The sequence below is a fragment of the Chiloscyllium punctatum genome, chromosome 38, assembly GCF_047496795.1.
Source record: "Chiloscyllium punctatum isolate Juve2018m chromosome 38, sChiPun1.3, whole genome shotgun sequence".
Lineage (NCBI taxonomy): Eukaryota > Metazoa > Chordata > Chondrichthyes > Orectolobiformes > Hemiscylliidae > Chiloscyllium > Chiloscyllium punctatum.
Genome location: NC_092776.1, coordinates 29940912 through 29955977, shown reverse-complemented (window position 1 = coordinate 29955977; position 15066 = coordinate 29940912). Strand labels below are relative to the sequence as shown.

Sequence of the window (15066 nt, the reverse complement as noted above, 5' to 3'; positions counted from 1 at the left end):
CCTACATTATTCCATTCGTGTCCATATGCCAAATAGAACATAGAAACATAGCAGAGTGAACTTAGTGGCTGTTAGCATCTTTCTTAGCACTCACTCACTTTGCACTTTTTTGAATGCCCAGTGTCTCTACTTGCCTTTTTGGACTTGACCACTTCACTCAAAGCTTACAGGGTCACAGCATCTCTGCCTTGCCTTGCCTTGCCTTTTAATGCAGACACAAAGCCAGACAACTTAATATGCTTGCCAGCCAAGGGGACAAACTTGATGGTGTACAGCACGCAGCTACATGAATGTCATGTGCCAGCAGTTTCCATGGCAAACACATTGTATGTAATTCAAGGAAATGGTCATATTTGAAAATTTAAGGGAAATAGTCCTGAGTCCAGTAAAGGGGACTATGGTCAGTCAGATGGTGACCACTGAAATACTCAGTCATGGGTAAGGTCCAGCCTCAGTCCAGAGAGTTGGTCACAGTCAATTAGATGCTTGGGACGATCATAGTCCAGGAATCCATGTCCTTATAGTCTGCAGGAATTGCTGGATAGTCCCAGCATTGGTGGTCACTTCTGCTTCTGCTAACAGAAGGATTGCATTCAAGAGCAATGCAATAGAGTCCGGATGCAGAATTAATGAAATGAACAGCACAGAACTGTACATGAGTAGTCGCCAGGGCTCCCGCCAACCATTAAACTCCCTTAAATTGACAGTTGGCCTAAATATGGATGAAGTCAGCTTGGTATTTGCAGTAGGAACCTGGATACTTATGTAAAAGGCACTTTGTGAAAAATATTGGAAAAAATACCTTCTGTTCCATTCCTGTTAGTGGCAGCAGGTTTTTAATATCATGACATTGAGCATATACAGAAAATTTTTTTTTATATTTTGATAGCGTATCAAAAGCAATGCAGTGCCACTATTAAAGGAGAGTCTTCTGGTGTCAGCATTAAAAAAAAGGAAAATGTAACATTAATATCGTGCTTTTAAAGACATCAAAACAGCACAAGTTGCTTTACGGCCAATTAAGTATTTTAGTGTAGTGATGAATGAAGTGTTTTTGAAGTTTAATGCCAAAAGGCAGCAAAAAGTTTGAATATATCAACTACTACAAACAGGAATGAGATAATTATCTGAATTCACTCAATGATGCAAATACTGCAGTTCCTTGTAATTTGAAATAAAAACAGAAAAAGTTTTTAAAAAACAACTGCTTAGCAAATCTTTAAAAAAGAAAGTAAGATTTGCGTTTATATTGTTTGTTTATAATGTCAGGACATCCCAAAGTGCTTAACAACCAATGAAGTACTTTGAAAGTGTAATTACTGTTCTAATATAGAAAACATGATATCCAATTTCAAACAGTAAGATACCACAAACAACAATGTGTTAATGAGCAAGTAGTTTGTTTTTGGGATGTTAACTGTGAGAATAAATATTGGGCAACACAACAGGAAAGATGCTTCAAATCTTCTTCAAATTGCACCATAGAATCTTTTATATCCACTCGAGAAGGCAGACGGGACCTCAGCTTAATGTAGCTTCCTCAGTACTGTAATGGAGTGTTAACCTTGAACTGTGTGCTGAAGTCCTGAACTGGGGCCCTGAATTGATAATCATCTGACTCAGAGACGAAAATGCTTTCAGTTAAGCCACAACTAATGTGCAGTCAGGTGGGGTCTGTGGAAAAACAAAAAGACTTAATGTTTTAGGTTACTGACCTCTTTCAAACTTGAAAAATTTAGTGATTTTAAACAAATACAGAACAGCAAAGCAGAGGAGGAGGTCGAAGAACAAAGTGGAAATGAATGTGGATCTACTATTCCCATATACAACTGCTCTCAACCAATCTTTTGTTTCTTTTGGTGTCCCAATATATCTCCTTTGCCTTGCAGCATTACCCTTTCTGCCATTTAATCTTCTCTATATTTGATTCTATCATACATTCCATTTTGTTCTTCCCTTTACCTGTCTCAATACTTGCTTAAAATATGTTGCATCTGTAATTTTTTCCAGTTCAAATAAAAGGTCATCATCTGAAAATATTAACTTATCTCTCTTTTTTTCTGCTGATGCTTCCTGGCTTGCTGAGTATTTTGAGTATGTTCCATTATTAAGGAGGTGATTAAGGGTGATTAAATATTGTCAAGGACAAAAAGGAGAATTTGGCTGCCCTTTGTCAATATAGTGCAGTGGGATCTTTCTCTAATGTCTGAGAAGCAGTAAGGCCTCAGTTTAACATCTTATCAAAAAGAGAGTAATTGAAATAATGCAGTCTTCTCTTAATACTGCATTGAAGTGTTTTCTTAGATGTGTATACTCAACTGTTGCGACTAGACCCCAACCTTTTGCCTTAGAAATTAGAGCAATACCACTGGACCATAGCTGGCACACAATACAGGAGCTCAAGGCTAACTGTGTTGGAGGTTATGGCATTCCCAAGACCACATCACTTGAACTTTTTTAGTGTACTTGTAGCCTGGATTGCCTGTATGAGGAGTTTATGAATATTAATAAAGGAAGTTATAGTATGCAGCTGCAACTCTTAAAAGGCTGTAGATGTAATTAAAATAGACGAGCTAAGTCTTACTGATGGGAGATGAAATGACATCAGCAAGAAACAGGTTTACAAAATTTTCTCTACATGACCAACCAATGCTCACCATCAGTATGCTGAAGAGGATGAGGACAGTGCTTGAGGATAAAATTGGAGACCTCACAATAAAAGAGCCCACTCCATTGGGCAAAATTGCACCAGGCTCTGAGTGACATAGGCTGTGGCAAGTTGAGTGGTAGAATGGGACAACATGACTTTCTTGACATGAGATCATCTCCTCACAATGTCCCCATTTTGCTCAAGTGGAGTGACAGGATTCTCACCAGAGGGCAATGAGTTCCCAATTGACACTTCTTATTGCTTGTTAAGCAGTTTGTGAATGGTCCAACTCCCCATGGGTTGCAACCTTGCCAAATTCATCATAAAAATTAGCTTATGGGAAAACTCGACATGGCATTTGGTAAGATGGGGCAAAAAACAGGACATGATTTTCGCCATGCAGTTTCAAACAGCAATTAATTGGTGAATTTGGTAGGTTATGGTTAGAAACCTGTTTGGTGTCATGGTGAGAATCACTCCACCAAATTTGATATGACTTGCACTCAGTCAAAAAATGATGAGATGTTACCCTTTATTTTCAAATTATTTGTCCTCCACTGACTTTCTTACACTCAGTTTTATGGAGGCTAATATAACATAATTCCCTTCATAAAACATCACAACAGCACAAAATAATAGTAATAAGGGACATGCTTTTCAGTCAGCATTGTAATATAGTCTGTTTCAATATATCCTCAAAGAAGATGTCACAGGTCACAGTGGAAATCTAAAAGCAGGTATTCAGTGTTATTAGTTCCACGTGTTGGATGTAAGTTTGCTCAATGAGCTTGGACGTTCATTTCCAGACGTTTCGTTACCTTACAAGATAACATCTTCAGTGGGCCTCATGTGATGCAATGCTGAAAATTCCTGCTTTCTATTTATATGTTTGGGTTTCTTTGGGTTGGTGATATAATTTCCTATAGTGATGTTATTTGCTGTGGTGAAGTCACTTCCTGTTCCTTTTCTGAGGGGGGGTGGTCGATGGGGTCTAACTCGATGTGTTTGTTGATAGAGTTCCAGTTGGAATGCCATGCTTCTAGGAATTCTCGTGTGTGTCTTTGTTTGGCTTGTCCGAGGATGGATATGTTGGCCTAGTCGAAGTGGTGTCCTTCCTCATCGTATGTGAGGATACTAGTGAGAGAGGGTCATGTCTTTTTGTGGGCTAGTTAGTGTTCATGTATCCTGGTGGCTAGTTTTCTGCCTGTTTGTCCAATGTAGTGTTTGTTACAGTCCTTGCATGGTATTTTGTAAATGACGTTAGTTTTGCTTATTGTTTGTATAGGGTCTTTCAAGTTAATTAGCTGTTGTTTTAGTGTGTTGAGGGTTTGTGGGCTACCATGATGCCAAGGGGTCAGAGTAGTTTGGCAGTCATTTCTGAAATGCCTTTGATGTAAGGGAAAGTAGCTAGGGTTTCTGGACGTGTTTTGTCTGCTTTTTTGGGTTTGTTGCTGAGAAATCGGCAGACTGTGTTCAATGGATGCCCATTCTTTTTCAATATTTCCCTTTGCTCTGCGTAGTTCCTCTGTGCTGCAGTGTGTGTTGGCTCGTTGAAGTAATGTTCCCGTGCAGCTTCGTTTGTGGGTGTTGGGATGATTGCTTCTGTAGTTCAATACTTGGTCGGTATGTGTTGTTTTTCTGTAGATGTTGGTTTGAAGTCCCCATTGGCTGTTTGCTCTACTGTGACATCTAGGAATGGCAGTTTGTTGTTTTCCTCCTCTTTAGTGAATTGTATGCCAGTAAAGATATTATTGATGGTCTTGAAGGTTTCCTCAAACTTGTTTCGTTTAGTGATGGCAAAGGTCTCATCCACGTAATAGACCCAGAGTTGGCAGAGCTGTTTGCTCAAGTCTCTGCATTACTGCCTCTGCTTAGAACCCTGATATCCGAGATCCCATGGGTGTTCCATTGGTTTGTCTGTAGGTTGTGTTAGGTAAAAACAATGACTGCAGATGCTGGAAACCAGATTCTGGGTTAGACATGCTGGAAAAGCACAGCAGTTCAGGCAGCAGCCGATGAGCAGTAAAATTGACATTTCGGGCAAAAGCTTTTGCCCGAAACGTCGATTTTACTGCTCCTCGGATGCTGCCTGAACTGCTGTGCTTTTCCAGCACCTCTAATCCAGAACCTGTAGGTTGTGTTGTTAAAGGTAAAGTGTGTGCTAAGGCATAGGTCCACTAGCTTGATGATAGTGTCCTTTTTGGTGAAGTTAGAGGTGTTTGGTGTATGTGTCTTTGGGTCTTCTAATAGTGTAGTCAGTGTTTCCTTGGCCAAGTTGATGTTGATTGATGTAACAGGACTACTACATCAAAGGAGACCATTATTTCATCCTCTTCTATCTTAGTGTCTTTGATTAGATTAGATTACTTACAGTGTGGAAACAGGCCCTTCGGCCCAACAAGTCCACACCGCCCCGCCGAAGCGTAACCCACCCATACCCCTACATCTACATTTACCCCTTACCTAACACTATGGGCAATTTAGCATGGCCAATTCACCTGGCCTGCACATCTTTGGACTGTGGGAGGAAACCGGAGCACCCGGAGGAAACCCACGCAGACACGGGGAGAACGTGCAAACTCCACACAGTCAGTCGCCTGAGGCGGGAATTGAACCCGGGTCTCAGGCGCTGTGAGGCAGCAGTGCTAACCACTGTGCCACTCCACTTCAGAAATTCTTGAGTGGAGTGGATGGAGTGGCATGAGTCTTCTACTAAGTGTTTCAGTCTTTGATGTAGCTCCTTGGCCAATCTTAAGTTGGTGTTCCAGGTAGCGAGACTGTGAGTCTTAGGGGGGGCTCCTGGTTTGTGAATTTTGGGTAGTCTGTAGAAGCATGGTGTGTTGGATTCGTTTGGTTTCATTTTTTGGAAGTTGGTCTTTTTTTATTTGTCCAGATTTCTGAAGTTTTTGGAGTAGGGCTATGATTCAGTTCTCTAGTTGTGGGGTCAGGTCTGTCGCCACTTGTTGGTAAGTATTGGTATCTGTAAGTAGTGCGCTTACTTTTTCAATGTAGTCTCTTCCATTTAAATTTAACTGTCAAGCATCCTTTGTCTACCGGTAGGATAACAATGTTTTTTTTAGTCTTTTCAGTGTTTTCCTTTCTTGTGTTTTGAGTATGTTTCCTTCCTTTTCTCTGCTTAATGTTGGTGCGCCTACCTGTCTGATGGTTTGTTGGGTTTCTTCTGTGAGTAGGTTGTCTTTTAATGTTGTTTCTAATGCTGCTAAGAAATATTTCTTGTCTGCATCCTGGCAGTTGAAATTTAATCCTCTTACTAAGACAGCTTTTTCAGTGTCTGTCTAGGGACAACGCATCCATCCTAGGACAAGCCAAACAAAGACACACATGAGAATTCCTAGAAGCATGGCATTCCAACTGGAACTCTATCAACAAACACATCTAGTTAGACCCCATCTACCACCCTCTCAGAAAAGGAACAGGAAGTTACTTCACCACAGGAAATAACATCACCACAGAAAATGACATCACCAGCCAAAAGAAACCCAAACATAAATAGAAAGCAGGAATTTTCAGCATTGCTTCGCCTGAGGCCCACTGAAGATGTTACCTAGTAAGGTAACAAAACATCTAGAAATGAACCTCCAAGCTCAGCGAGCAAACCTACATCCAAAACCTCAACCTGAGCTACAAATCATCTCAAAACTCCCTAAGTTCCATGTGTGGCAAGTACCAGGACAGACATATTCACCCCATAGGATTTAGGTATTCAGCTTGAACTGGGATCAACAGATGAAATAGAGAACACGTGAGTATGTTGCCCATCATCAGCTGAAGAGTTCTGAGATGTCCATTTCATAGAGGTTGCATGCTACCTAAGCACCAGCAATTTTAGTCTTTAATGAGCATTCAATGTATCTGATGGCAAAACCAGTAGCCACAACTGTGCAATCATGCAGAAGTACTTTACCTACTGTTATTTATTATGTCATATGTGTGATGAAACATAGGCAATGTGCACTATATTCCTTATATTGGCAGTAGCCCTGAGCGAAGTGAAGTGTTATGCATGTTGAGACAATAACAACAGCATTTTAGAGAGACCAGGCTGCAAGTTTGGTTTAAACATACTGAAGCTTCAAATGGACAGAAACTTTGCCATAAATTTTACAAGTTAGCATCTCAAAGTGTGAAAACTTATTTTACAGGTGGACAGATTGGATGTAAAGATTGATGTACCCAATTTATGGCACTTCCGATTTTTAGGATTGTGCACAATGATCTCCAATCTCATTTCCCTAACTGCTCGCATAATAAATGAACTAGTGCATTGCCTTGGCTGGCCTAGTCAGAATAATGAACTTCCAGCAGAATGTGGAATGACCTGACAGTGAACAGAGTGACCCTGTATGGGCCTTAGTTGCTGCTATCCCTCTGCTGCTAGAATCCTCAGGCAGGACTGACTCTTTAAAGACATGCACTCAGATTCCCCCCAGAAATACTTATGTTTTTTGGAGGGTCTACATCAATGGACATTAACTGATTAATGAAATTGCCCCAGATTCAGTTGTGCGTCATTTTCTGACGTATCAACATAGATACTTTAATTTTTATTCTGATTCCAAAATATTTTCATAGATTTCTTTTAAAGCTGCCTTTGTTTTCAGTTCCTTAACTGCAGAATGATTAAAGAAATGGAGTACATAATTTTTTTTGTATATCATAGATTGCAATATTAACTAAATTAACTGAATTTATGCAACAAAAATAAATTAAAATCTCCATTAATTTTGGTTGTTTCTATTATCTTTAAAGCTTAGACTATCACAAATAAATGTTCACACTTTTAAGGTTTTAAATGTACAAGATAAATATTAATCGCAGCTCAAAATGAAGAGATGTGTATGAAAGGTTAACATGTTGTGCAAAGAAACATCAGAATGAAATTATGTTGTTTGATATTGACATGCAAATGTGGAAAGGACTGTGAAGCTCAACTGTCCAGTATTTTTATACTATTACTAGATGTGTTTCAAATGGGTTAAAACCTCTGAAAATTATGGACAAAGAAGATTTCATCATGTTCAAATGCAAGTACCACACAGTGCAATTTCACCTAATGTCACTACCAAAAAAGGTGCAATTTTCTAAATGCATGCTCACCCATCAGGTGTGCTTACTGGGAAATTACAGGCACGTTCCCCAAGCTATTCAACCTGTTTCAATTAAAGCATCTGGACCACACATTCAAAAATTCATCCTACAATTTCTAACTTGTTTCTTTCTAAAATATACTTGAATAAGGTTAAATGAGCATAATTTTATCAGTCTCTTTATGGAGGATACATGAAGAGAGGCAGGATGCATGACCATATAAAAAAGTCAAACAAGTTGATAGGTGAGAGGGAACAGTGCATGTCCCTATTTATAAGGATATTAAAAAACATGATGAATTCTTTTTTTTTGTATGAATTTTTGTGCTGTAAGAGACAGCATTTGTGAACATTGTAGCATTCAAGGACGGACAGTTGCAGGGAAGAGCTGCATTTGACTGTTCCAAATTATTAGTCACAGAGGTCAGATCAGTTTTCCTTCATATGAATCCAAGGAAAGCGATGGGACCAGACGGAATACCAGGCCGTGTACCAGAGCATGCGCAGATCAACTGGCAGAGGTCTCCTCGGACATCTTCAACCTCTCCCTGCAGCAGGCCACTGTCCCTACCTGTTTCAGGAGGGCCAACATCATCACTGTGCCTAAAAAGGCTCATGCAGCATGTCTCAATGACTACCGTCCAGTGGCCCTAACTTCGGTGGTCATGAAGTGCTTTGAAAGGCTGGTCATGCTCACTGCCTTTATTCCTGATGAAGGGCTTTTGCCCGAAACGTTGATTTCGCTGCTCGTTGGATGCTGCCTGAACTGCTGTGCTCTTCCAGCACCACTAATCGAGTATTTGATTTTCAGCATCTGCAGTCATTGTTTTTACCATGGCATTAATCAACTCCATCCTTCCCACTACTCTTGAACCACTCCAATTTGCCTATTGGACCAAGAGATCCACGTCAGATGCCATTTCACTTGCCCTTCTCTCCTCCCTAGAACATCATAACACCAAGAACAGCTACGCAAGAACCCTACTCATTGACTACAGTTCAGCATTCAACACCATTATCCCCTCGAGATTGATTACTAAACTTAGTGATCTCAGACTAAGTGCCACTCTCTGCAACAGGATTCTCAGTTTCATGACCCACAGGCCCCAATCAGTGAAGATTGAGGACAATATTTCATCGTCACTAACACTTAACACTGGAACCCCCCGGAGGTGCGTACTCAGCCCCCTACTGTACTCATTGTATACCCATGACTGCATTGCCAAATACCAGACTAATGCCATTTACAAGTTCACTGATGACACCACCATAGTCGGTCGAATCTCAGATGGCGACGAAACAGATTACAGATGGGAGGTGGAAGACCTGGAAAAATGGTGCACTGAGAACAACCTAGCTCTCAATGCCGGCAAAACCAAGGAACTCATTATTGACTTTCAGCAGGATGTTACTCATGTCCCCTACACATTAACAGCACAGAGTTGGAACGACTAGAGAGTGTCAAGCTCCTGGGAATGGTCATCAACAACAAGCTTTCTTGGAATCTTCATGTGGATGCACTGGTTACAAAGGCCCAACAATGTCTCTTCTTCCTCAGGCAGCTGAAGAAATTTGGCATGACGATGAATACTCTTGCTAACTTTTACAGGTGCGCCATCGACAGCATTGTCTGGATGTATCGCTACCTGGTATGGAAACTGTACCATTCAAGATCGGAGATGGTTACAGCGAGTGGTGAACTTGGCCCAGACAATCACAAAGGCCAACCTCCCATCTATAGAATCCATCTACGAGGTCTGCTATCAAGGAAAGGCTGCCAGCATTCTCAAAGATCCATCCCACCCTGGCAATGCTTTTCTATAACCTCTCCCATCGAGGAGAAGGTACAGAAGCCTGAACACATGCACCAGGCGGTTTCAAAACAATTTATACCCTACTGTTGTTAAACTACTGATTGGACTCACAAACCCTTAACATTCGCCTGTACCTATGTTTTTGTTTTTGCTGCTGTTTACCTATTATTTATTTATCTATGCTATTTAACTGATCTGCCTGTATTGCTCACAAAACAAAGCTTTTCACTATGGCTTGGTACATGTGACAATAAATTCAATTCAATAAATTCAATTCAATTCAATTCAGTTTTTCTGAGGAACAAGGGTGGAGCTTGTTGTAAGGTTCTTAATAGGTCATTCAAAACAGTTTAGAGGTCACAGAAGAGTAATTCTGCAGTTAGTTAGAGAAGACTGACTGACAGAACCAAGCTCCATGCAGAAAATAACTAACATTCCACACTACTAGGGAGATAACATGGGACCTCTGGCTGTGCAGTCAGAGTTCAAGTCGAAGTTCTAGAAGTCAGTAGATCAGTAAATACATAATTAATGGTATAGCTGGGCTCAGAAAAGTCAAGAGTGGCTGGATAGCTCTGAAGTCAGAAGAGATTGTTGGAATCAGTAAATGCATAATTGTTAATATTTAAAATATGAGAAATTCTGGAGAAACAGAGCAGATTTGGCGCATCTGTGGGGAGAGCAACAGCGTTAGCGTTTCGAATCCAGTATAACTTCTTCAGACTACGAAAATCATGGGTCATGTCTTGATTACATTTGCTGTTTAATGTACTCTGTAGGGTATTCAAGCATGTTTATTACTCGCATTTGTCTCATGTTAAATTTGAGATGTTGGAATATATGTCACATCTATCTCTGCACTTTTTTGAAAGCGATTTTTACATATTTGAGTAAATTTAATTTGTAGTAAACTCATTATTCGTTGACTTAACCAACTTGGCTGAACTGGTTTTAATGTTAAACCAGATGTAGTCAAAAGCTACTAAAACTGGGTGGCACAGTGGCTCAGCAGTTAGCACTGCTGCCTCACAGCGCCAGGGCCCTGGGTTCGAATCCAGCTTCGGGTGACTGTCTGTGTGGAGTTTGCATATTCTCCCTGTGTCTTTGTGGGTTTCCTCCGGGTGCTTTGGTTTCCTCCCACAGTCCAGAGATGTGCAGATCAGGTGAATTGGCCATGCTAAATTACTCGTAGTGTCCAGGGATGTGTAGGTTTTGTGAATTGGCCATGGGAAGTGTAGGGTTACAGAGATAAGGGTGGGGGAAGGTTGGTCAGGCGTGATGCTGTTTGGAGGGTCAATATAGACTTGATGGACTGAATGACCTGCAGGGATTCTATGATGCTCTTAGAGAGGCCAACCTTTAGGGTGGCACAGTGGTTAGCACTGCTGCCTCAGACCCGGGTTCAATTCCCATCTCAGGTGACTGACTGTGTGGAGTTTGCACATTCTCCCCATGTCTGTGTGGGTTTCCTCCGGGTGCTCCGGCTTCCTCCCACAGCACCAAAAATGTGCAGATTAGGTGAATTGGCCATTCTAAATTTCCTGTAGTGTTAGGTGAAGGGGTAAATGTAGGGGAATGGGTCTGGGTGGGTTGCGCTTCAGCGGATCGGTGTGGACTGGTTGGGCCAAAGAGCCTGTTTCCACACTGTAAGTAATCTAATCTAAAAATTTGTTAAGACCAGTGGAAGTGTGGAACTAAAAAGGAATTGGTGCACTACTCCAACCTTGGTAGTAACACGATCCTAGGTAATTTAGGACCCGAGCGTCCAGCTCTCAGGAAGCATAAAATTTTATTATAAGTCACCTTTAAAAGAAAACCATAATTTTTGTATATTTGCATATGTGAATGAATGATCAGGAAAAAGGATAGCTGTGTTCAAGGGTCTGACTATTGACTACAAAGGGATTAGATGAAATTGGAGTGGAAAGAGTTGCATTGTTGGGTCATTTATTGAAATATCTTCAGTGGCTAAACTGATCAGCTTAAATATACTCTGGTCAAATCTCTTAACAGGCAGCAGTGAGGGTCCACTTACAGTTGTGCAGATGTAACTGAAATCTCCATGAATATATTACCACCAATGTGTTGTTGCTTAGCTTTCAATTGATGGACTACTATCACTATTTGTATAATGTCTCTTGATATATTTCATAATTATACGATCAAATTCAAGATTTTTCAAATCATAAGATTGAGTGATATCTTTATAGACCACTAAATGAACAATTATTCATAGAAATCTCAACCATTCTACTTCTGAAATTCTGTACAAGGTTTTCAAGACTTTACCAGAATAATATTTACCATTGGATTTTAAAAAGTGTGTATTCAGTTAGAAAGTTAGGAAAATGTCTTTCATTATTTAGGAGAAAATCAATAGCAATGTTACATTAAGTGAAGCTGGAAATGCATTTCACCCAGCTGACCTATAAGTTCCAAGTAAGTGTGGATTGTTAACAAGGTAATCTAGTAAAGTCTTCAACAAAAATAAATGTTGATACATCAATGCACCCAATGTTTTATTAGAATATTCAAAAGTGTTGGTTAATTAATGCAGATTGTTTCACTCCTATCATGTCATTATTGATCTGTCAGAAGAAACGTAACTTTGTTATGTTCACCATTGCAGAAGCAATTGATCTGGACTATATTTTATGTACCAACTTACAGCAGTTTCAAAAAATTCATTTTAAAATTATGAAGATCTTAGTGACATTAGGCTTCTGTACAACAGGTCACCATCGGGGTGTCTGTCAAAATAGGCTTTGTGTAAAAAGCAAGTAACAGCCAGGGAAAATACTTTGCTGCAGAAATGAGACACCACTGGAAAGGCCACAGAAACTGAAATGCCTGGCAGACTTCCCAAGAGCCCAGGGTATTATGGATGGAACCCATATGGCCAACACATCAACCCAAATGCATACATAAACAGGAAGAAATACCAATCTATAAATGTGCAGGTGGCTTCAGACCACAGAAATGTGATCCTGAATGTTAATGCTTGTTATCCGGGGAGCCCCCATGTCACTTTCATTATGCATACTCCACAATGACTGTGTTGCTTGTATTTTGTGAGATAATGAATGATGGCTGTTAGGCAGCAAGAAATACCCTTTTCAGCATTTATTTTGACCCGAGTTAATAACCCCTCACAGCAGCAAAGTGCAATGCTTTAAGACTGGATCAACCACCCAGTTATGGTGCAACCTACGCAAGGCTGCTTAAGAAATGATTGTGTGGCTTGGACAACATTGGCAAATTGCTGAATGTAAACAATCTTTAACAGCTTCACTGGATGCTTGAATTCCACAGTCTTGCTCTTCAAAGAAATGGGAACATGTAACAAGATGATGAGGAGGCCCAAAGGGCGGCAAGCGGAAAGAAAAACAGAAATTGCTGGAGAAACTCAGCAGGTTTGACAAGTTCCAGGTACAGTGGCCCTGCTTCAGAGCTTATCATTGGAGCCGAAATGTTTACTCTGCTTTCTTTCCACCAGTACTGCCAGACCTGCTGAGTTTCTCAAGCAATTTATGTTTTCGTTTCAGATTTCCATCATCCGCAGTTCTTTGCTTTTTAGATTAGGATTACAAGCAGGCTGGAAGAAAGCAAAGAAGAAGAGTAGACAGTCATTTTGGGCCTTGATATCCAGGCAAGGAGATGAACACAAGCCTCAGTTTGTGGCACAGTGGTTAGCACTGCTGCCTCACAGTGCCAGAGACCCGGGTTCAATTCCTGCCTCAGGTGACTGACTGTGTGGAGTTTGCATATTCTCCCTGTATTTTGTGGGTTTGCTCTGGTTTCCTCCCACAGTCCAAACATGTGCAGGTTAGGTGAATTGGCTATGCTAAATTGCCCCTAGTGTTAGGTGCAGTGGTAAATGTAAGGGAATGGGTCTGGGTCGGTGTGGACTTGTTGGGCCGAAGGGTCTGTTTCCACATTGTAAATAATCTAATCTAATCTCAGTTGATTGATGTATCCTGCAAGTGAACAATTTTTTCTGACTTTTCAATCATATCCAGTATACCCCAGCAATGAGCTGTGCATTCACATTACTGAATCTCATGTGCCATATTATCTCTTAGTACTGAACTTCTTTCTCTGTACTATGACCAACTAATAATGTTTACATTAGCGAAGAACAAAATGTAATGCTGAGTACGTAAGAGATTTGGTCTAAGTTGTCTATAACAGGATTGTCCAATGCTTTTACATGGGGGACAACATTTCAGCTTTTCTGTTCTGAGGCGGGGTGAGAGAATTTGGAAGTTCGTAGGGTGGATGTTGGTGCAGGGGCAAATTTCAGCAAGATAAAGTTTAGCAAAACAGTAACAATGATTTTTTGTTTTAAAAATCTAAATAAATAAGTTCACAATTCAAATCAATGAGTAATTCATAAAAGTTATCATGATGTGACAAGCTGCAGAGCTAGCTAATTGAAGCTTTTTGAGCAACTCAGTTTAGAAGCAGAGCAATAGAGAAATAGACTAGGTCATTCCAAATAAAGTGTCCTGCCTGAAATGTCGATTCTCCTCCTCCTCAGATGCTGCCTGATCTGATGTGCTTTTTCCAGTGTCACATTCTATCTCCTCAAGTCCTGATCACCAGGAAAAGGAATGGGGATCGTGGCCAGGCCCAGTTGGGATTAGTTAACATTGATCGTGTGTTCCTCTTTGGTGGCATAGACTCTAGGCTGACCTCAGTGGAATGAAAGTGGGCATCAGAAATGAGTTGCCATTCAGCCTGGGGTTTCCTTTTCCCTCACCCTGCTTTTGTGGATAGGCTGTTGCATCCTCTGTTTCTCTCACACACACACTTTCTCAGCCCACAAGCTCTCCTCTTCACCTCGCCACAATCCCTCCCACCGCATACACAGATGCATTCCCACACCCCTCCCTTCCTCTCATACACACTGTACTCCCTATACGCTTACCCTTCCTTTGTATACTCTCATGTTCCTCCCTCTCTCACATATTCTCACCCCCCCTTTCCCTCCCCTGCACACTCTCAGCCCCAAACTCTGACCCTCACACACACTTTATTCTTCACACTGTTTCCCCCTCATATTGTTTCTCCCCTTACAGTCACACACAGGGGCTTGTGAGACCGCACCACCAACTTGACTGAGCATGAAGTTCAGAGTCTCATTTTCCTCTGACCTTTTGCTTGCTGCTTTGCCTGCCACCTGTTCACTGTCTTGCCCCTGACCCTATCAGTGTATCGATCCTTAACCCACTTGGAAACTTGTCTCCAGCTACACTTTCACTGATTTGTCACCTACCTTGCCCATCAGCTATCCTGTCCCTTGCAATCATTTTCCCTTTCAGGAAACTCACTGTCATTCCCAGTGTCCAGGCCTCAGCTGAGTACAGGTACAGACCTTTGCAAACCTTCCAATCAGATGCCATTCCATTTCCATGTTGACTGCTAATACAGAAAAGAAATGGACGCTGATGGGAGGAGTATCACCTTACAGAATCTTCCCCACGTATTTGCC

At 41.0% G+C, this 15066-nt stretch overlaps 1 protein-coding gene across 3 annotated transcripts in view; it reads left to right on the top strand.

The window, feature by feature from the left end:
* LOC140463494 (uncharacterized) overlaps positions 1 to 15066 on the top strand; it is a 247028-nt gene that overhangs the window by 114168 nt on the left and 117794 nt on the right. The window contains exon 7 of one of the 3 annotated variants that reach the window (XM_072557517.1): positions 5940 to 6678. The exons of the other annotated variants lie outside the window; for them this stretch is intronic. Within the exon in view, the coding sequence (XP_072413618.1) occupies positions 5940 to 5996 (57 nt within the window). The 3' untranslated portion in view covers positions 5997 to 6678. Of the gene's footprint in view, positions 1 to 5939; positions 6679 to 15066 lie in introns of those variants that run through there. 3 annotated transcript variants of the gene reach the window in all.